Source organism: Grampus griseus (genome assembly GCF_964374135.1).
Source record: "Grampus griseus genome assembly, chromosome: 1".
In the NCBI taxonomy this organism is placed as follows: domain Eukaryota; kingdom Metazoa; phylum Chordata; class Mammalia; order Artiodactyla; family Delphinidae; genus Grampus; species Grampus griseus.
Window position 1 is genome coordinate 48,159,819 of NC_139017.1, and position 23,415 is coordinate 48,183,233.

At 42.9% G+C, this 23,415-nt stretch overlaps 1 protein-coding gene across 2 annotated transcripts in view; it reads left to right on the plus strand.

Annotated features, from left to right (window-relative positions):
• The window catches only part of DSTYK (dual serine/threonine and tyrosine protein kinase), a 53,984-nt gene extending 32,021 nt beyond the window's left edge, over positions 1-21,963 (plus strand). The window contains exons 3-13 of one of the 2 annotated variants that reach the window (XM_082666522.1): positions 4,959-5,628; positions 10,223-10,455; positions 11,081-11,164; positions 11,827-12,003; positions 12,628-12,757; positions 13,133-13,289; positions 13,736-13,868; positions 15,758-15,871; positions 18,190-18,304; positions 20,771-20,905; positions 21,478-21,963. In XM_082666522.1, coding sequence (XP_082522648.1) covers positions 4,959-5,628; positions 10,223-10,455; positions 11,081-11,164; positions 11,827-12,003; positions 12,628-12,757; positions 13,133-13,289; positions 13,736-13,868; positions 15,758-15,871; positions 18,190-18,304; positions 20,771-20,905; positions 21,478-21,665 — 2,136 coding nt within the window. In that variant the 3' untranslated portion in view covers positions 21,666-21,963. The remainder of the gene's footprint in view (positions 1-4,958; positions 5,629-10,222; positions 10,456-11,080; positions 11,165-11,826; positions 12,004-12,627; positions 12,758-13,132; positions 13,290-13,735; positions 13,869-15,757; positions 15,872-18,189; positions 18,305-20,770; positions 20,906-21,477) is intronic. The other variant, XM_082666523.1, reaches the window with a different exon arrangement.
• The last annotated feature ends 1,452 nt before the right edge of the window (positions 21,964-23,415 follow it).

Consider the following 23,415-nt stretch of genomic DNA (forward strand, 5'->3'; position numbering starts at 1 on the left):
CTGAGTACGTGATCATCTTCTGTTTGAACCATCAGTTAAGATAATCATCCTTAGCTATCACTGAGTTTCAGTAATGTGCCATGAGCCGTAGAGTAAGGAGTCCTCACCAGTAAGAGCCAATATTCTTAGGAAGTGGTCAGGCTTCAGTGATTGAGGCATTTCTTCTTGGCACTTAAGGTAGTGTCATTTTACATAAAAAGCTTTTACATAGAAAACATAACCAGAGAGGTAAATTCTGGTGTTTGCAGAGTAGCAATCTCCTTTCTATTACATTCTCTTAATCTTGCCAAGAAAATTGATGTAATATATCAACTTATGTAGATTCGACAGATTTGTGCAGATGTATTCTAAAAGAGAAATCTCTTTAGGAATTTGCTGTGACTCAAAATGGGAATTATGGCGTACTCTCATGATTCCCTGGGATTCTTCTTCCTTGATTGAGTTAGGAGCAAAATGCTTACTCACTGCTTTATCCTTGGAGTAGATGCAAATAGCAGGTCCAGATAAATGTGTGGGATATGGGCTAAAAATAGAAAATTTTGTATAGGATGATTGAAAGTGGTTTTGAGCAAGTAGTAAAGGCATCATTTATTCATCCAGTAATTGCACATTTATTTATTTATTTACTATTACTATTTTTTTGGTCACGCCAAGCAGCAGGTGGGATCTTAGTTCCCCGACCAGGGATCGAACCCACACCCCCTGCAGCAGAAGCACAGAGTCTTAACCACTGGACCACCAGGGAAGTCCAACTGCACATTTATTTATTGGATGCTCATTAAGTGCCAGACACTGTTCTAAGTGCCAGGAAGGAACACAGCCTTCCATGAAACAGTCTGAGGTCAGTCTTCCCTCTCAGGTGGCCATAATAGGACCCAGAACAGGGCTCATCCTCTCTGTGAATTTTTTTCACTCCCTGTCTCCAGGAGACAGTGATGGCTTCCCTTTTTGTTTATAATCGTCAGGCATGAGTCATCCCTTTGCCGTGAGTATTGCAGAATCACATATCACATTCCAGTCTAATTTGTACTGCTGCCAGGGTCTCAGCCAGCAGCTCTTTTTGCCTGTCTTCCAACAGTCTTGGTAGTCAGAACAGTGAAACCGACTGCACAAGTTAATTAACTGGGGAACGGAGGAGAGCATGGTACTTGTTTTCTATCCATTTTTGTTTAGTACAAGATGTATTTAGGAGTAGACAACTTCTTTCTAGGTGCCAATGTACCAGGCAGTACCTACCATCAGAATTCATTTTGGGGGAATTTAAAAAAATTGAAGTATAGTTGATATATAATATTATATGTTACAGGTGTAAAACATAGTGATTCATAATTTTTAAAGGTTGTATTCCATTACAGTTATTATAAAATATGGGCTATATTCCCTGTATTGTACAATATATCCATGTAGCTTATTTATTTTATACATAGTAGTTTGTACCTCATAACCCCTATCTTGCCCCTCGCTCCTTCCCTCTCCCCACTGGTAACCACTAGTTTGTTCTCTGTATCTGTGAGTCTGTTTCTTTTTTGTTATAGTCACTAGTTTGTTTTATTTTTTAGATTGCACATGTAAGTGATATCATACAGTATTTGTCTTTCTCTAATTTCACTTAGCATAATGCTGTCCAAGTCCATCCATGTTACTGCAAACAGCCAAATTTTATTCTTTTTATGGCTGAGTAGTATTCCACTGTGTGTGTGTGTGTGTGTATATATATATGTATGCCATATCTTCTTTATCCACTGAATCCATTTTTTAAAAAATGAATTTGCAACTATGAGCAAATAAAGTCAACTGTCCCTTACAAAGGCTATTGGTTCTACAAATGGACGTGGCAGCTTTGGCTGATGGTTGTGTTACACACACAAAATGGTCCTTTGAGGAAAACCTGGAAGCTTATTTTAGAATTTTAAGAAAATCCATCAAATAAACAAGCCAACAAAATTCTTCCTGAAAACTTTCTAAACAACACTTAACTTAGGTTTTGAATATTTAGGCTTTCTTCCCTTAATATTTCTATAATAAGTTTGATTGATTTATACCTTTAAAAAGATATTTACTTAAGTCAGAAGCAATTTTTAAAATATTTTAAAAAACCACTGTCATCTGTAATTATCTTGTTATAAATTTTCAGTTCTTGGGGTTCTCTTCTAGCCTATCTAATTATTATATGTCTTTAAAGTTTTGGCACTTAGGCAATTGCATGTGGTACTCTAAACCCTAAAAGTTCTTACTTACCCACTTTTTGAATGTGCCTCATGAAGTGACTGGTACTCCAGCCGTGTGACTCAGTGTAGTGAAGGGGCTTGTTTTGAATAGCAGGGTGAGTGTCACACTAGTCTTCCAATCAGAAAACATTCCATGCAATTCAAGGCACACATGAAACAGCAGATTTCTTCTTGGCCTAGGCTTGGGTAGAAAGCACGAGGATTTATACAGTGTTTGCTCAAATTACAAATGCTGAGATGGTAAAAGCACTTTTAGCTTTAGGGAGTTCAAGGTGGCCAGCCAAATGAAAGTTCTGTGACCTACCTGCGAATAAAATTTATGAGTTCTTTGTTGAGGAAGAAGGTGAGACCTTTGTGCTTTGCTGGAAATAGGAGAGCGCTCTCTCTCTCTCTGTCTCTCTGTCTCTCTGTCCTTCAACACACACACACACACACACACACACACACTACAAGAAACAACACATACACACACAACACACACACACACACACACACACACACACACTACAAGAAACAATAGGCTGGCATTTCCCAGCCCTTTCTTCCTTATCTGGAGGAGATCAAAAAGGAAAAGATCCCAGGTTTTGATTTTTAAAAATCTTTCATCAATGATACCTATTGCTCAAAAAAGGAATAAAAACAGAGTATTAGTCTGAAAGAAAATAAACAAATTGCATATCTTAGATTTCAAATAAAGTAAATTTGCTACATCTGATAACTGTTAAGGACACAGACTTGAGCAGATTTGTGTTGAGTTCTTTCATAACTCTTTAAAATGTACTAGAATTTTGCAAAGGATTGATTTTGAGTCTGCAGACTTTGGAGTTGGTGTGCCTGCAATGGTGATATAGGCACAAGTCTCCAGGTCAACACTTAGGTCTGGAGTGCCAGGCAAAGTAGGCAATTTCAGAGATTTGGAGGAACCTATGCATGGATGGAAATACATGCTCTTAAGTGCTTCAAGATCCTTAGGAAAGAAGTAGAACAATAAAAAGAAACTACTAGCTAGGGAAAGGACCTGTGGAAAGTTGTTTCTAAACCAAAAATCATTCTTGAAACTCACTTCAGGCGTTGGGTTTATCAGTTATGATTGGATTCATCGTACATAACAATCAGAAAAGTAGGGATTTGCTTAAGCAAGACAGAGGTTACTTTCTTTCCCTCACATAAAAGAAGTCTAAAGCTAGGCAGTTGAGGGCTGGTGTGGCAGCTCTGTAGTCATCAGAGATCCAAGCTCCCTATTTCTTTTTTTTTTAATTAATTAATTAATTTATTTATTTATTTTTGGCTGCATTGGGTCCTCATTACTGCATGCAGGCTTTCCCCAGTTGCGGCTAGCGGGGGCCCCTCCTCGCTGTGGTGCATGGGCCTCTCATTGCAGTGGCCTTTCTTGTTGCAGAGCACAGGCTCTAGGCGCGCAGACCTCAGTAGCTGTGGCACGTGGGCTCAGTATTTGTGGCTCGTGGGCTCTAGAGCGTGGGCTCAGTAGTAGTGGTGCATGGGCTTAGTTGCTCCACGGCATGTGGGATCTTCCTGGACCAGGGCTTGAACCCGTGTCCCCTGCATTGGCAGGCGGATTCCCAACCACTGCGCCACAGAGAAGTCCCCCTATTTCTTTCCGCTTCATCATCCTCAAGGCTGGCTTCTACTCTCACGTTTGCCCAAGGACTGCAGGATGATCACTGCTGCTCTGTCTGTCACATCTGTGCTCCAAGCAAGAAGGGCAAGTCCAAAGGGTGTACTTACTAGTAGAATCAACCCTTTAAAGAGCTTTCCTGTTGCCCCACCTATTATTGGCCACCCCTGTCTATAAAAGACATTGCCTTCCCAATAATGCAGAGGTTAAATATTGGATAGGCAAATCTTAATCTCTGCCAGACCAAGTGAACATGAGCATAAAGGTATTACTAAGACTTAGGTGGCTAAGACTTTGGGATGCCTGCCAACTCCTAGAATAGGACCGTAATGTTTGGCAGATCTAGCCTTTAGTTTGCTGCTTGATTGATTGATTCAACAAAGTTAAGGACTTACTCTGTACTAGGCACTGGAGTTATAGTAGTGAACAAGATAGACATGGTCCCTGTCCTCAAAGAGTTTATAGGCTAATGGGAAAGAATTAGGTTTTAAATAAATAAATTTTAAATGTGTTGAACATTAAGAAAAGGAGAAGTAGAGAGTGCTCGGGATTGTGTAATAGGAAAGACTCCCGAGGGGTATGACACGATGTATACGTTGAGATTTAAAGGACCTTGGGAATTAGCCGTGTTAGAAAGATAGGGATGAGTTAGTCAGGTTAGAAAGAGGGGGAGGAATGTTCTAGGCAGATTCACTCCCAGTCTGTTAAGAGTTCTTTCTTCATCTACTATTTGTCTTATTTCTTCATCAGAGGGAATTAATGGGAGTTTCCAAAGCAACAAAAGGGACTAAATATTCTTTTTTATCTAAAATGGCTAAAAGAAAAAATAAATAAATAAAAATAAATAAAATGGCTAAAAGGACTGCCATCCTTTCTACTTACTTGTTTTTTCACTCTCTCTGGACAAGTGCCTGCCTGCATAGGCTGCACCAGGGAGTGTTGGTAACCAAGGAAGGAGGTGGACACATGATTGGGGCATACCGAAGTTCAGTTGCCCCATCATAGATCTGGATTTTGGTCTCAGTGTGGGACTTTGGGGAGGCAAGGATTGGTTCTGACCCTGAAGTGCTGATATGACCCCCTTCCCCTTCTAGGAAGTGGACATTGTGGTAGCACCGTGCCAAGGCCTCCGGCCCACAGTGGATGTTCTGGGTGACTTGGTGAATGATTTCTTGCCTGTGATAACCTATGCACTCCACAAAGATGAACTCTCTGAAAGGGATGAGCAAGAGCTTCAGGAAATCCGAAAGTATTTCTCCTTTCCCGTATTCTTTTTCAAAGTGCCGAAGCTGGGCTCGGAGATAATCAGCTCCTCCACCAGAAGAATGGAGAATGAAAGATCACCACTCCATCGCCAGCTAACTGACCTGGGCTATCTGAGCAGCAGTCACTGTAACTGTGGGAACCCCAGCCAGGACACCAAAGCTCAGAGCGTGTTGGTGGAGCAAAGTGAGAAGCTGAGACACTTGAACACATTTTCTCACCAGGTGCTACAGACTCACCTGGTGGACGCAGCCAAGGCCCTGAACCTGGTGCACTGCCGCTGCCTCGACATCTTTATTAACCAGGCCTTTGACATGCAGCGGGACCTGCAGATTACTCCCAAACGTCTAGAATATACACGAAAAAAGGAGAATGAGTTGTACGAATCACTGATGAATATTGCCAACCGAAAGCAGGAGGAAATGAAGGACGTGATCGTTGAGACGCTTAACACCATGAAGGAGGAGCTTCTGGATGATGCTGCCAACATGGAGTTTAAAGGTAGGTCCTAGAGAACTTGGTAGGGCGCGGGGACTACAGCATCCTCTAACTCTTTTCCAGCTGGAAGTTGAGTTCATTAATTCTGAAGCCCAAAGGAACCTCAGGATCATCTCACCTATCCCCACTGTCATTAGCAGGAGCCCACCTTAAATCATTTAGCCAAGGTGGCATCTTTTGTTCTGAGAGACCTTCCTGGAAGATTCCACCATCATTCCTTCCTAGGACTGTTAGTCCAGCTTTTGGTAAATTCATCCCAATAGTGCTCTTTAGTCTCCCGTTTATATCTGTATCCCCTTGGCCTTGATAAAACTGGAGAAGAGCTGCTTGAAGAATGTCACTGAGTCATGCTTCAACCCTGGCTCCTTTGGCATGGCCCATGCTTCTTTGTCTGTTCTTTTTTGTGTGTCATGGTCTCATTTTCTTTTCAGGCTGCTCCTGAGACCTAACTCAGAAGGATTTCCCAAAGTAGCGGTTTTGGCTTTTCTGGCATTCCCATTCTTCATGAATGACTGTTAACAAAACTGGGCCAAATGCTTAGTCTGGTCTTTTGGTGTCTGAGGTTTAGATGCTACTGACTTGGTATACTGTCTTCTGCATGAACATTAGCTCTACTACCTATTAATTAAAGTACGTGGTTTGCAAGTTACCCTTTAGGTTCTCAGTCATGGCTATGCATCCAAATAACCTGGGAGGCTTTTTGAAAATGTAGATGCTTGAGACCATTAAAGACCGCTCCAGACCTACTAATCAGCATTTCTGACATGGGACCTAGCCTCAGTTTTTTGTCTTTGTTTTTTTCTAAAACAACCTCCCTAGGTGGATTCTGCTTATTGCCATTTTCTAGATGAGGAAACTCAGGCTTAGACAGGTTAAGTACTTTGCTCAAGGTCACACAGCTACTAAATAGTAGCGGCAGAATTTGAATCTAGACAGTCTGATTCCTGAGCCCATACTCTTAATTTCCATGCTTTACTGCTTCTTAATCTATTCCCAGTGACCGATGCTACCATCTTCCTGGGAACCAGCTTCAAAACCTCAGCATGGGGACTTCCCTGGTGGTCCAGTGGTTAAGACTCTGCGCTTCCAATGCAGGGGGCACGGGTTTGATCCCCGGTCGGGGAGCTAAGATCCCACGTGCTGCGCGGCTCGGCCAAATAAAAAAAATAAAAATAAAAAAATTTTAAAAAGTAAAAAAAAAGTCTTAAACAAAAACCTCAGCATGGTCTTTAACTGTTTTCTTTCTCTTGTCCCCGTATCCAGTCAGTTGCCAAGTCCTGCTGAGTCTTCTTCCCTATTTCATATATACCTTTGCTTCTCTATTCCTTCCTTTTTAGTCTAACTGAACTACTGTTACCTGACTGATCTCACTGAGATCTTTCTCTCCTTTCCCCAGTTCATCTTTATTGGCTCTATTTCTACAGACTGAGTTAAGACTCCTTTAGCCTAGTATTCAAGATCTTCCAAAGCCTAACCCTTTCCAACTTTCTCAGTCTTATTTCCCACTATGCACCTTCCTGTAATTTCTTTTTTGGTTGGTTTCAACTGCTTCCTGTCCTCTGTATGCTTCCTTTATTCTATTTTATTTTTTTTTGCTTATGCCCTGCCCTAAACCTGAATCTCTTTTATTTGTGAATTTTCAAATCCTACCTACCCTTCAAGGCCTCTTCCAAATAACATTTTTCATGAAGTTGTCTTTAATTTTCTTAGCTAATAATGATTGCAGTTCATCTGAACTCCCATAGAATTTCATCTGGAACTGAAATTTCTGGTATATTTCACTTTTTATCTTATTATTATAGTTGTTTATGTTCCTCTATTTTCTCAAATCCTAGAAATGAAGAACAGGATCTGGGTCTTTATTCATCACTATATCCCTTGCAGCAAATAACAGAGTCTGTGTATAGTATATCTTTGGAGAATGAATGAGTGTGTGAGTGATGGTATATGTTTGTCACACTTATAGATACAAAGGAAATATACTTTAGCAAGCATAGCATGCTTGATTTCTTATAGGTCTTTCTAAAGATGAACAAAGATCCCTCTTTGGCGAATTCCCATTGTAGGGAGGAGTTGCTGAGAAGTGCTCACTTGCAGTGGAAATCCTAGGAAATCTTCTGAATGTTTAATTTAATTCAGTGCCTGAATAAAAGACACTGGAGCATCAATGCCAGCATCAGAGTAGACATGATAAAGGGTTGTCAGGGCAGGTAGGTTGAGCAGTCAGTGAAAACATTTGATTGTCTATCATGTACCAGGTAATCATGTTTGGTACCTGGGGCACAGTGGTTAGTTCAGATGTGGAGTAACTGGGAACAAGTACATCAAATGTCTGGCTCTGTTAACTACATCATGGACTTGTGGTTCTACTTACCTAGTTGGCTACATCTTAGACAGGACTTACGTGCTGCTTCTTACCTTGTTCTAATACATTCTGGGTATCCTTCAGGCAATGACAAGTAGATTTAGAAGAGAGCTGCCACATATCCTATGGAGCCAGATTTTTTTTTTTTAATTTATTTTTTGGCTGTGTTGGATCTTCGTTTCTGTGTGAGGGCTTTCTCTAGTTGTGGCAAGCGGGGGCCACTCTTCATCGCGGTGCGCGGGCCTCTCACTATCGCGGCCTCTCTTGTTGCGGAGCACAGGCTCCAGACGCGCAGGCTCAGTAGTTGTGGCTCACAGGCCTAGTTGCTCCGCGGCATGTGGGATCTTCCCAGACCAGGGCTCGAACCCGTGTCCCCTGCATTAGCAGGCAGATTCTCAACCACTGCGCCACCAGGGAAGCCCCGGAGCCAGATTTTTATTACTGATTTTTGTTTGTTTTAAAATAAAGGTAATGCATGCACACTAGGTATCATGACATACATACTTTATAAATTATTTATTTTTTGAAAAGATAGTACCTATAAACGTGGTACTTTACTCAAAGATAAAAAGATACTGTCTCCTAGTCATCTAGTTTTCCTCTATATGTTCTTCTGCCCTTGCTTTTTCACTTACCCCATATCTTAGAGATCTTTCCATAAATGTGCAGAGAAATTTGTCTTCTTCTAATGGATATACCTTAATTTATTTAACTGTTCCCCTACTGCTGGATATGTAGGCTGTTTCTTGCTTTCTTTTCTTTTTTTAAATAAATTTATTTATTTTATTTATTTATTTTTGGCTGCATTGTGTCTTTGTTGCTGCGCGTGGGCTCTCTCTAGTTGCGGTGAGTGGGGACCACTCTTCGTTGTGGTGCACGGGCTTCTCATTGCGATGGGCTCTCCTATTGCGGAGCATGGGCTCCAGATGCACAGACCTCAGCAGTTGTAGCACACGGGCTCAGTAGTTGTGGCTCGTTGGCTCCAGAGTGCAGGCTCAGTAGTTGTGGTTCACGGGCCCAGCTGCTCCACAGCCATGTGGGATCGTCCCAGGCCAGGGCTCGAACCTGGGTCCCCTGCATTGGCAGGCGGATTCTTATCCACTGCACCAACAGGGAAGCTCCTTTCTTCCTTCCTTTCTTCCTTTCCTCCCTCCCTCCCTTTCCTCCCTCCCTCCCTCCTTCCCTTCCTTCCTTCCTTCCTTCTTTCTCTTCCTTCCTCCCTTTCTTTCTTTCTTTCGTTCCTTTCCTTTCCTTTCTTTTCCTTTCCTTTCCTTTCCTTTCTTTCTCTCTTTCTCTCTCAGAGTATACTGCATTGATCATCATTGTGCATGCATGTATTTGAGACTTGTAAGGGTATATTTCTAGAAAAATAATTCCTAGAAGCAGAAACAGTAGTTGGGGCAAAGGGTGTATAGATTTCTTTTGTTTATTGGTTGGTTAGCTTAAATTTTTGATAGATATTGCCAGATTTCTTCCAAAGAGGTAGTACCAATATAAGTTTCTAACATTAGAGAGGGCCTTTTTAGGAGGGAATTTTTATAGGTGATTTGTCTTCTCTTAAGTTCTTCTGTCCTCTGGTTTGCAAAACAGACTTTTCTAATCCTGAGAGCTAGTAGCATAGTGGGGACAACGTTCCAGTTTTACTTTTTATTTCTCTAGTAGTTGATTAAAATTGAATTCTTGACTCTTGGATTTTTCTCATTAATATGCTAGGAAGTGTGAATTATTACAAAGATAAGAGGCTTTGGAATCCATGAGCTTTGGATTCAAATGCTAGCTATATTACTTCCTAACTGTACCATCCCTTCCCAGTACCCACTTTATTCTCTCTTTGAGGCTTTTTCCTGACATATAAAATATAACCAGTAATATACCCCTGACAGTGTTGTTGTTGGGATTAAATTAGATTACATATGAAAAATACTTACTGTGCATTTCAAATAGTCTGCAGTCAATAAATGTTGTTTCTCCTCTTCTATAAATGTGATATAAGAGCTGACAAAATCAATAGGTTCATTCTGTACACAGTTGCTCCTTCTCACGATTCTTAGATGCCTTAAGTAGTTGAGGATTGCTTGGCCCATGGTCATACTGAGAGTCAGTTTGTCAGCCATATGCGTTTAGTAGCTGTTGTTCATGGTAGCTCCTTGGGTCTGACTTGGGAGCTGCCTTTATTCAGTGTGCCTGCCCCTTCCCCTCACAGCCAACTAGCTTTTTGCTCTGCCTCCGTAGATGTCATTGTCCCTGAGAATGGAGAACCAGTGGGCACCAGAGAGATCAAATGCTGCATCCGACAGATCCAGGAACTCATCATCTCCCGGCTTAATCAAGCAGTGGCTAACAAGCTGATCAGCTCTGTGGATTACCTACGTGAGAGCTTCGTCGGAACGCTGGAACGGTGTCTGCAGAGCCTGGAGAAGTCTCAGGATGTCTCGGTTCACATCACCAGTAATTATCTCAAACAGGTACTCAAAGGGTAGTTAAGAGCGTGTCACAGATAACACATGAAACAGAATCCACCCACGAACCCAGCTTCAAGTTAGTCAAGAATTTCCCTTTCAACTTTTTGCCAGTCCAGTTTGAATTCTATTTTATTTTCCTATCTCATGACCACTGTCCGTGGGAGGTGCTTGTGAACGGTCAAATTGCAGTTAAGTCAATGAGCAAGAAGATGAAGATGAAGTAAAGGAGCCCAAATAGTCACCAGATAGATGATCAGCCTGCATTGACTCTGCACATACACTGAGGGATAGATTTGGGAACCTTGAAACTGCACCATGTTCTTGAAATAAATATCATTTATTACATTTTTTTTTTTTTTTTTTTTTGCGGTACGCGGGCCTCTCACTGCTGTGGCCTCTCCCGTTGCGGAGCACAGGCTCCGGACGCGCAGGCTCAGCGGCCATGGCTCACGGGCCCAGCCGCTCCGCGGCACGTGGGATCTTCCCGGACCCGGGCACGAACCCGTGTCCCCCGCATCAGCAGGCGGACTCCCAACCACTGCGCCACCAGGGAAGCCCCATTGATTGCATTTTTAATTAGCCACTCTACTCAGGGAATATTGACTTTCGTTTGTGTACTCTCTTTCAGATCTTAAATGCTGCCTATCATGTTGAAGTCACATTTCACTCAGGGTCCTCAGTTACAAGGATGCTGTGGGAGCAAATCAAACAGGTAGATGTTGTTTAGGGAAGTGTTTTTCAGCCCCTAGTTGGCTTATGTGAATCTGGTCGCTCCAACAGAAACTGACGTCTAGGGTGTCTGTCCTAAACAAACTGATGTCTGTCAGGGCAGGTGGCCATTTGTCGTGGTTTGCCTGCCTGGGAGAATCCTGGTTTATGCCTGTTCTGAAATAATTATTAACAGTGCCCCCTTTAACTCTTAAAAGTGATGTGTCTAAATGATATTTTATGGAGCCATAAAGCCCTGCTTCATCACCTTCTTCATATTTCTTTTTCCCAACCTAAGTGTTTTCTCAGAAGCAGGCTTTGTTGCCAGAGGCCATGAGTGCGGTTTCCTTTCTGATGTTCCATCTGACTCTTCCGTAGAGTTATTTGCTGTGTTTAGAAAGGGGTTTATCAGGCACCCCCAGTACTGAGTGTAATGTATTGATCTGTGAGCACGCAGACTAGGCCTAGTGTTCTTTGATGCTTTCCGCTGGGCTGAGCCCCGATTCTGAGGTAGATGGAATTGGAGAGGAGTGCTGGACTTCATACAGCTCTTATCTTAAGATCCTGGCCTAACGAGTGGGTAACCCAGAGAGGGAGGGGTGTTGGTTCTTCCTGGTGGTTCCCGTCTCCCATCCCTCAGTGTTCTCACTGTCCTCACCCTGACAGATCATCCAGCGCATCACATGGGTGAGCCCACCTGCCATCACACTAGAGTGGAAGAGAAAGGTGGCCCAGGAAGCCATCGAGAGCCTCAGCGCCTCCAAGCTGGCCAAGAGCATTTGCAGCCAATTCCGGACTCGGCTCAACAGTTCTCATGAGGCCTTTGCAGCCTCCTTGCGGCAGGTGGGTATATAGGAAAGGACATACAGCTGGATCAATCGGAGAGGAACCTCATCCACTGTGGAATGTTTCATCTACTGCTGTCTACATAATTTTTAAAAAGTCATCAGTATATTTCCTTTCTATTCTGTTAAAGGATAATGCTAAGTTACAGGTTGTTTCATCAGTAACTTTTTCATGTGGATATTTCTCTAACTCTAGAGAGAATGGAGGGAACTCAATTAATGTCTCCCCACTTCACTGAGTGAGGAATGAAAATCGAGGGGTAGGCATTTTATGTGAGTTTATATAGTATTTTAGGGATGAGTGACAGAAAGGGATGACATTCCAACTTCCATAGTAGTTTGCAGTTATGTGACATCTGCGTATCCCTTTGGGGTGTGCGCGTGTGCATGTATACATGTGTGTGGAGGGGAGGGTGGGTAGACGTGATTATGCATCCAGGAAGAAAAAGTATTCCTTAATGAATGCTCACGGTCTGCCAATCTCTGAGCTATGTTACATATATCTTATTTAATTCTCACAGGTATCCTCATGAGGTAGATATTATTATCCCCACATGATAGGTGAGGAAGCCAGAGCTGGGGACCTGGTAAGTCATATTTCTTTCTTCTTTTTCCTTCCCAGCTGGAAGCTGGCCACTCAGGCCGGTTGGAGAAAACTGAAGATCTATGGCTGAAGGTTCGGAAAGACCATGCTCCCCGCCTGGCCCGCCTTTCGCTGGAAAGCCGTTCTTTACAGGATGTCTTGCTGCATCGTGAGTCCTTATTTTTTTTCCCTAGTAAATTGGAGGAGGAAGGTTCTGGATACCTGACATCCTCATGTCCAACCCTGGAGAACCCCAGTGTCTAAAGCTGCTTCCTTGTGAAGCTGCCTAAACACCCATTGATGTGTTTTTGAATTTCTGATGAAGTCTGTTTGGTCCTGCTATTTATATAGTTCAAATAACACAACCAAAGTTTATTCAAATTAAACCAGTTAGGTTACTACTGGTTTAGAAAACATCCAAATTTCTTCCCCTGGCATAATTATGACTTCCTGCTTCTAGGCAGGTCCACGTCTAAGAATCTTAGGGAGGTTGCCCAGCAAGTTCCCATCCTTCCTGCCTTATCTCTGTCTCTGTACCTTATAGGTAAACCTAAACTGGGACAGGAACTGGGCCGGGGCCAGTATGGTGTGGTGTACCTGTGTGACAACTGGGGGGGACACTTCCCTTGTGCCCTCAAGTCAGTTGTCCCTCCAGATGAGAAGCACTGGAATGACCTAGCTTTGGAGTTCCACTACATGAGGTGGGTTCTGGTCTCATTCATCTTCGTGGGGAACGATCCAGAGAAGAAGCTTAGAAGCCTGGTATAAATTTTGTACCAAGAGCTATAGTAAACCTTGTCTCTCCATTCCTATGTCTCAAAATGTTGTAGACCAGTATTCCAGTGTCTGGCCCAGAAATGTGCTCTCTTCAAGGCCTTTCCTGCCTCTACCTGCCCTTTCCCCACCATCCTAATTTTTCAGACCCATCCTTCCATTTGACTTTCTTCCTTAGTCCTTAAGGCCTGTCAGTTTTTAGATTCCATAATTCTCTGTCCTCGTTAGAGAGGCCATTCTCTTTGCCCTCTCGCTGTACTGAGGGCTATTACCTCTGGGCCTGGACTCTGCACGGTCTCAGGGTTATTTCTTCCACTGTAGTGACATGCTATGCAAGGTTAGCTCTAGCCCAGACCTTTCCGCTCCTCACCAGGTCTCTGCCGAAGCATGAGCGATTGGTGGATCTGCACGGCTCCGTCATCGACTACAACTATGGTGGTGGTTCCAGCATCGCTGTGCTGCTCATTATGGAGCGGCTGCACCGGGACCTCTACAGTGGGCTGAAGGTGAGGCAGGGCAAGGAGGGAGTGAGGTCCAGCTGGCAGCCAGATCCACAGGTTCCTTTCTGGCCTTTCCTCCTTTCTTCTTTATTCAGAGCCTCTAGCTCTCATAAGACAATGTTGGAGTAATCAAGCTTTATTACCTTCATTTCCAAAAAACCTTAAAAATGTCTCAGAACATGTTTTTTTGCCCAGTTTATATCCAGAATACTGCAGTTCACCACTTTTACCTCTCGTGGTAGTGTAAAAATCTAGACTACACAGAAGAGCAGAAAAGCTTTCTATAACTCTGCTATTCTTTCTCTTTTTTCGTTCTCAGTGAATTAAGCTAGTTTTTATTGTCAACAAATATTTATTAGTGACTACTTTGTACAAGGCCCTGTATTAAGCAACATAAGGGGATGTCAAAAAGTATAATTGGCCAGGGGCTTTTAAAAGAATTGTAGGGACTTCCCTGGTGGTGCAATGGTTAAGAATCCACGGATTCGATCCCTGGTCTGGGAAGATCCCACATTCCGCGGAGCAACTAACCCCCACGCCACAACTACTAAGCCCGTGTGCTGCAACTACTGAAGCCCATGTGCCTAGAGCCCGTGCTCTGCAACAAGAGAAGCCAGTGCGATGAGAAGCCCGCGCACCACAATGAAGAGTAGCCCCTGCTCACCACAACTAGAGAAAGCCCGCACGTAGCAATGAAGACCCAACACAGCCAAAAATAAATTCAAAAAAAATTTTTAAAAATAAAATAAAATAATTGTAGTCAGTGAATATTTCATGAACAGGTGGCATTTGAGTTGGATAAATGAACCCTGATGGGTAAAAGTTGGGCAGATGGAAAGAAGAGGTCATACCGGGGGAAGGAATAGCTTAGTGCCCAGAACATTTGAAGGACACTGACTGTGTTGGAAGAGCTGGTTCATTTGGGGAATAGAGGGGAGATAATATGCAAAGAAATGTTGGGAACAAATTATAGAAGACCAAAAACGTTAAAAGTTCCATAGCATTCAAATTCTGCCGTAGACAGTGAGAAGTGGAAGATTTTGAATGAAGGTGAAATACCCTCAGTTGGATGTTGAGTTCCCCTCATCTAAAACAGCCACCAGCGGGGAAATAGAGAGGTTTCTTTTGTTTGTCCTCTACATTGGAGCTGGAAAAGCTAACCCCAGAGTATCTGGTAGGTCCCTTCTCACAGGTGCCTCTTGTACCAGTTTATATGGAATAAGACAGAAGAATCCTCAGAAATGCTTGCAGGAGCCATGAGAAATCAATATGGTGAATAAAATGACTCTGCAAGCGGCTTTCCTTCTTCATTTCAGGGGAGTTAAGCTAAGTACCATGTGATGCTTTTCCATAAGTGCGTTAGACAACCATATATGGGCTTTTGGATGAGTGATATAACATTCTCCAGAATTCAAGAGACCCTAAATTGGAGGCTTGGTAGAAGTAAGATGGGTGACTTTGGTATTTGAATCCATAAAACCAAAGGCTAACCAGTCCTACAAAGCAATGGAAGTAAATCTGCCTGAGAGTCCTAGAAATACTCACTTTGAGCCTCTAAGGCAGTTCTAGAGTTTGTTCAGGGTTAGAGATGCACTCATGCCTTCAGGCGTTTGGTTGTAGCTCTCCTAGTCACATTTGGGGATCATCCGGCTGGCCTAAGTGCTGCCTCCAAGGGATCTGACCTGGCCTTTATGGCTTGCCCTTCCTTGCTTTTCCTTTATTTCCCTCTCCTGACTGCCTTCTTCTTCCCTTATTCTCATCCACTTTTCTGTCCTTGTGTACCCTAGTGTGGTCAGTCTTTCAGTATCTCACAGAAGGAACTCTTCGTTGGTATAAGCAAGTTGGATTGAGGAGTTGTCTTCTTAGTGACAGGTAAACCCTTTTGTCTCCCCAAGGCTGGGCTGACCCTGGAGACCCGTTTGCAGATAGCCCTAGATGTGGTGGAAGGAATCCGCTTCCTGCACAGCCAGGGACTTGTCCACCGTGATATCAAACTGAAGAATGTGCTGGTAAGTAAGAGCTGTTTCCCCAAGATAACTCCCTGTCTCTATGTGTAAGTGACCTTTGGAGGGAGGTACACATGAATGTAAATTCGGTCACAGGAAAAGACTGTGACCAGTTAACAGCAGAGTGGATGGATGGTATCTTGGACTTGAAGCTTAGGGAGGAGTTGCATCATAGGCCTAGCTTATTTTGCTTAAGATTTTTTCTCCCAACACTGTTGAGAAAATTTAAACTTACAGAAAAGCTAAAAGAGTGGTACAATGAAGACCCACATACTGTTCACCCAGATTCATATTCTGTTTCCTATTGTAGTCTCTCTTTGTTTCTCTCTCTCTTTCTTCACACACACACATACACACACACACACATTTTTTACTGAACTATATGAGAGTAACTTGCAGATAAAACTTTACTCCTATATACTTCAGCTTGTATCTTCTAAGGAAAAGGACATTCTTCCACTTAATTAAAATGCCATTATTCACACCCAAAAAGTTTAAATTGATACAATATTATTAGTTAATACACAGTCTATATTAACATTTTCCAGTTGTCCCAAATATGTTCAACTATCCCAAATATGGTCTATTTGTTTGTTTGGCCCAAGATCCAATCCAAGGATCATACAGTGCATTTTGTCATGTTTCTTTAGCCTCTTAATCTAGAATAGTCCTGCCTTTTTTTGCTTTTGTGACATTGATATTTTTGAGGATTCCAGGTCTTGTTATTGCTTAGGGTTTGAGATGCTGGATGAGGACTGAGATGGGTAAACACACCTTAAAAGGTAAGATAGTCATGAACCTACCAGTCCTGTTATCTAAATTATAAAGAATCTTTTGACATACTCCTTTTGAAAATATATTGGATTATCACTGAAGTGTCTCTGGCAACACTTAAATGATATATAAAGAGGGCTTCCCTGGCGGCGCAGTGGTTGAGAATCCGCCTGCCAATGCAGGGGACACAGGTTCGAGCCCTGGTCTGGGACGATCCCACATGCCGTGGAGCAACTAAGCCTGTGAGCCACAACTACTGAGCCCACGTGCCACAACTACTGAAGTCCGCACGCCTAGAGCCCGTGCTCTGAAACAAGAGAAGCCACCACAATGAGAAGCCCACGCACCATAACGAAGAGTAGCCCCCGCTCGCCGCAACTAGAGAAAGCCCGCTTGCAGCAATGCAGACCCAACACAGCCAAAAAATAAATAAATATATTTTAAAAAATGATATATAAAGATGATAGCAGTTTTGGGGGGAGGGAAATATCTTCCTAAAATTCTAGGCTGAAACCTAAGAGGCTTGTCAATAGCAAAATGAGACAGATTTTTTTTTTAATTTTTATTTTTATTGAAGTATAGTTGATTTATAATATGTTAGTTTCTGGTGTACAGCAAAATGATTCAGTTCTACATATATATTCCTTTTCATATTCTTTTCCATTTTATGTTATTACAAGATATTGAATGTAGTTCCCTGTGTTATACAATAGGATCTTGTTGTTTATCTGTTTTATATATAGAAGTTGTTATATGCTAATCCCAAACTCCTAATTTATCCCTCCCCTACCCCCTTTCCTCTTTGGTAACCATAAGTTTGTTTTCTATATCTGTGAGTCTGCTTCTGTTTTGTAAATAAGTTCATTTGTATCATATTTTAGGTTCCACATAGAACTGATACCACATGGTATTTGTCTTTTTCTGTCTGACTCACTTCACTTCTTTTGATAATCTCTAGTTCCATCCATGTTACTGTACTATTTCATTCTTTTTTATGGCTGAGTAGTATTCCATTATATATATATGTGTGTGTGTGTATATATATATATATATATATATATATATATACACACACACATCTTCTTTATCTGTTCACCTGGGACAGATTTATTGTCTTGGACCTCAGGAAAGGAAACTAGAGGGAATTAAAAAACCCTCCTCAGCTGACTAGAGGACCTCAACCTTCTTATTTAGCAACTTCCTGCCCTGGGTTCTGGAGGTCAGAGGAGAATAATCAGGAACTAATAATACTTTCCTCAGTGCCCTTCATTTATTCATTCTTCCAAGATTTGCTAAGCTCCTGATATGTGCTAGGCACTATGCTAAGTGCTGGGGGTACAAAGATGAAAAAGGCAGTCCTTGCCATCAGGTTGTTTACAGTATGGGGAGAAGACAGTAATGGGAGTGAATCTAGAGACAGGGAGAATAGAGGCAGAGTTGATTAAGTACTGCTGTGAGGTAGATGCCTACTTTTGAGCTTGGGTATGCAGCTGAGCGCTACGTGCAGGACCAGGCATAGGATGACTCTCACCCTGCTTTGTTGGCAGTTGGACAAGCAGAACCGTGCCAAGATCACTGACTTAGGATTCTGCAAGCCAGAGGCCATGATGTCAGGCAGCATTGTGGGGACACCAATTCATATGGCCCCTGAACTTTTCACAGGTAAGCTGGAGGGCAGGGCGTGGGTTTGGGCAGGGCTCCGTGTTTTAACCAAGTGCTACCCTTCGGGCTAAGTAGTATCCACAAGTACTACTGGCAGTTCTGGCACAGGCAGGGGAGAAACCAGAACAGGGGAAACCTAAGACAAGTAGGGGGACAAGTGAAGAGGTAAAGGGGCAAGAAAGAAAAGTGTAAATGGGAGTCACCAACTGTTGTTTTGGATGTCTCTCTGGGCTATTAGTGCCATCATTGCCATAGTCAACCAATTATTTAATCCTAAAGTATTGATTGAATAACTCCTATATAATAAGAGTTGTCCTCTATCATTAAAGAACTTACAGTTGACAGAGATATATTGAGAGGTAAAATAATTAAGAAGCAGTATAAGACAACATGTGATTAAGTGCTACATAATGTTGGTGTTCAGAGAAGAAATGTTAGATGGTTTTGTGGTAGAGGTGAAATTCTGGATAGAAACTGAATGAGATCTGGAAAATTTGGTAGGTGGGAAGGGAAGTCAATATATTTATTAATATATTCTTTGAGCTAGGCACTGTGGGTATGTTATATCATATATTTTGTTCCATTTAATCCTCATGACAATTCTGTGGTGACATTGATGCATTTTTATGTCCATGTCATGGATTAAGTTGAGGCCAGATTGATGAAGAAACCCACCCCAAAACACTGAGCTAGACGTAATGAGGCTGGGATTGGAATTTAGGTCTTTCTGTCTCTAGAGTCCAACCATGTTAAGTAGGAGAGAAAATTCTGGAGGCTGGGGGAGAGGAAATAGGAGCAAAATTGCCGATTAGAAATAAGCATGACAGGAAAGAAATCAGTGTGGGAAGTAATAGCAAACAAGTTGGAGATAAGATATATTTGAGCTTGAAATTTATGCAGTGGAGTGAAGGTTTGATGTGAAAGAAGTAAGGAGCTATTGGGCTTTTGAACAGGTGAGGGATGAAAAGAGATGTTCATGGAAATGTTTAGTAGCAGTAGGTAAGGCAGATTGAGTGGCAAGAGCCACGTAGGGAGACCAGTGGTGGAGACCAGACCTAGGATTAAGTTGGTAGTAGTGCTGAAACAAAAAATGTTACAGATTTGAGATCAATTCAGAGGAAGGATGGGCGAGATTTTGTAATTAACTTGATATGGGTGATGAACAGGAAGGAATGACTAAAAGATGACTCTGAGGTTTTGAGCCTGAATGGATGAGGAAGGTTGCGTCATCGCCAGGGAAGGTGGAAAGGGAATGGCAGGTCACTTGTTAGTATTGGTAAGACTTAAAATTAGCAATTTATAATATTTGGATTTCTCTCATTAGCCACAAGTCTTCCCCCAACCCTTCATTGAGTGATACATATAAGGATTAGGAGTTAGTTGGATAGCTGTAGTCCTACGCACATTGAAAAGAAATAGACAGTCATCATTTTTCTTTCCCTGACTTTTAAAAAAATTTCTATTCCCACTTTTATTATTTTATCTTGGCTACTTCATATTTAAATTCATTTGATTATTTCTACTGCAGTTCACCCTACTGCTGTAAAAATAATCTTTCTAAAATATTTTCTTCATGTCACCTCCTGCTCTAAAGGATAAATGACTCCTGCTGCCCATCAAATCCAGACTCTTCTGTCCGACTTTAAAAATCTTTATGTTATGGTTCCAACCTATCTACCCACCTGTATTTCCCAACTTTATTTCCCTAACATGACCTTTCAGGATTAATCTTTTTGATTGTCCCATTAAAATGAAGGCCCGGACTTCCCTGGTGGCACAGTGGTTAAGAATCCGCCTGCCAATGCAGGGGACATGGGTTCAATCCCTGGTCCGGGAAGATCCCACATGCCGCAGAGCAACTAAGCCCGTGAGCCACAACTACTGAGCCTGTGCTCTAGAGCCTGTGAGCCACAACAGCTGAGCCCGAGTGCTGCAGCTACTGATGCCCGCGTGCCTGGAGCCGGTGCTCCGTGACAGGAGGAACCACCGCAATGAGAAGCCCGTGCACCCCAGCGAAGAGTGGCCCCTGCTTGCTGCAACTGGAGAGGACCCGTGTGCAGCAACCAAGACCCAACACAGCCAGAAATGAATCAATGAAAGAATAAATAAATCAATTTATTTATTTTAAAAATAAAAAAGTACTTCACACAAACAATAATCAAATACAAAATATAATGACTATCAGTGAAATATAAAATAAATAAAATAAAATAAAAGGCCTGTTTTCCTTCCCCTTTGTCAGGTTCTAGTCTTGGCTCTTTCAATCTTTAGCCCTCCCAGTGCCATAGTTTTCCGTATTATAAAATGGGCATTATAAATGTGTCCTGCCTAACAGGGTTGTTATAAGAGATAATGGGCATTAAAGGCTTTAGGAAAGAATGTGTAAAGGCCTCTGCAGATGCAAGTTAGTGGTGATGCTGTTGATTCCCTCCCTGGCTCACTACTTGTCACCCTTTCTTGCTGTAGGGAAGTATGATAATTCTGTGGATGTCTACGCTTTTGGCATTCTTTTCTGGTATATCTGCTCAGGCTCTGTCAAGCTCCCTGAGGCATTTGAGAGGTGTGCCAGCAAAGACCATCTCTGGAACAATGTGCGGAGAGGTAAGAACCACGAGCCTTGCTTTGCCCTGACTCCCCAGAAGAGAGCAGACTGAGACCAGGCACTGCCGCAGCGGCCTCCTGTCCTCCTCTCTGGCCACTCCACAGCAGGACCTCATACACGTTTAAACCATCATGGAATCCAGAAAGGACATTTAAGTCAAACCTCTGCTTCCAGGCAGCGTGGTTCTGAACTCTCAGACAGGTTTTTATCTTTAAAATTTCTAATTCTTCAGCATCCTCTGCCAGTGTATTCCAGTTTTTCATCACAGTTACTATTAGGTTCTAACCTAGATAGCTGCAGCTGAAGCCAAAGCTCACTGCATTGTGTAGCATCCTGAGCCCCAACTGGGGCCCTAGTTCCCTGGATCCTCTGCAGAGAGTGGCTCACTGATAGAGCAAAAGCCTTTCACTTCTCTGGGAAGGAGGACTGTGCTGGTTCTTCCCAGACCAAAGAAGTCATTTGTGACTCCATCAGTTTCAAGGGGACAGAGCCTGTGAGCTGATCATGCCTCTTCATTGTGTCGGTTCCCTTCTCGCCACCTCGGGTCTTATTTCCATGCTCCTCTCTCTAGGGGCCCGTCCAGAACGCCTCCCTGTGTTTGACGAGGAGTGCTGGCAGCTGATGGAAGCCTGCTGGGATGGTGACCCCTCGCAGAGACCTCTCTTGGGCATTGTCCAGCCCATGCTCCAGGGCATCATGGACCGGCTATGCAAGTCACATTCTGAGAGGCCAAACAGAGGACTCGATGATTCTACTTGAAAGCAGAGACCTTTCTCTTTCGCTCTTTCTTTCTTTCCTTCCCCTCACCTTTTGGCTATGGGAAGAATTTGACATTCATTACAGAGAGCTCCCAAGGGGACTGATGCTTGCGGGGCAACTTGAGACCTTTCCAGGCAGAGATGACTCCTGGATAGGGAAGAGTTGGATGGCTTTGAGCATATCCAGCAGTTCACTGATGCCCAAGCTGTTTCTTTAGCCAAAAAGTCAGTATAAATCTCTTCTGTATGAAATTTCAAGAAAAGTCTTACCTAGTTCCCTTTTCCAGACTGTCTTTTAACTCCAGCCATAATCGGGACTCTGTGCTCCCATAGTGGAGCCCACATTCCTAACATTCTTTGGAAGTCTTAGTTCATAGCTCCGTTTACACATGGGAGGTTAGGTTTTTCTCCACCCAGAGTCCCTTTTCAGTTTATCCCCCGTGGCTTAGTCTGCTCTCAGATACCAGTTTTCTAGCAGATTGCGCACATATTTTGCCTGAGTAGGGAGAAGCAAGGGAGGGGCTAACGCTTAGTAAGGAGATGAGTGGTTGCAGTTCATTTTTTAAAAAGTATTCTGAGAAAAGGTGCAGGTCAGCCAGAGTCCACATGTAGATATTTGGAAGTGTTATTTAAACGCTCAGCAGGCTGAGTACAGGAATACATATGTATAACACGTGTGTATACTTTGCTTTTGTTGAATAACAGTGTCTGCTAATTTGGGGTTCTTCTGTTGCTTGGCATCCATTATTTAGGTGATGCAATGCCATGAAATGTACTGTATTGTATATTACTTGGGAAGACACTAGATATTCAAAGAGGCCTGGCAGCACTTGGGCTGTAGAGGGCTCAACAAGGCCAAAGTCCTGAAGATTTTACCTCCTAGCTTTGGTTGTCTGTGCTCCCACGTGGTGAGGTGAGATTGTGGCAGGGGGAGGAAGAAGGATGGGATGAAAGAGTTACCCTCACTGTGTTCCATCCTTCTTACCAACTTAATTAGGGCAATTTACCCCAGCCTGAAAATGATTACCTGGCCATTTTTAATGTGCTTGAGGTCTGGTCGCTTCTGTTGCTTCAGAATTGAGTGACGGACCTTCCTGCAGAGCAATCAGAAGATGCGGTGGAGCCTGGGGCTCCAGAGTAGCTGCCTTAGTGCCTAGGGAGCCAGCGGCAAGGTCAGTCTGGGGGCGTTGCGGAATGCATGTCGGGGTGAGGTTTCCACAGGCATGCCCTAGTTCCCTAGATCCTCTGCAGAGAGTGGCTCATTGATTGAGCAAAAGCCTTTCACTTCTCTGGGAAGGAGGACTGTGCTGGTTCTTCCCAGACCAAAGAAGTCATTTGTGACTCCATCAGTTTCAAGGGGACAGAGCCTAGGCAGCAGCTTCTCCTAATTTTTAACACTAAAATTCAAGGAATTTTAAGGGAGGGATATATTACTACCACGGATAGAAACAGGGGACTGGTAGAACTCTCAAGCAGTACCTGTCAGCTCTCCAATGCGTTTTTTTTGCATTTTCACTTGAGCTGCCAAAGAGGTGTTGACAAAGCTTTTTCCTGATCAGCAAAGTGGTTTGGGATAGCGGGGCTGCAAAGTGATAACTGCACTGAATGACACTTTATTTTTTGGCTTATTATTTAGCACTGAGAAGCCAAAAGGGATTGGTGATTATAACAGCACTTTGGGGAACAGACTCCCTCTGGCCTTGCTTTGGAGAGACGGCATGCGTGGTATTCCATCTGACTAATCAGGGAAC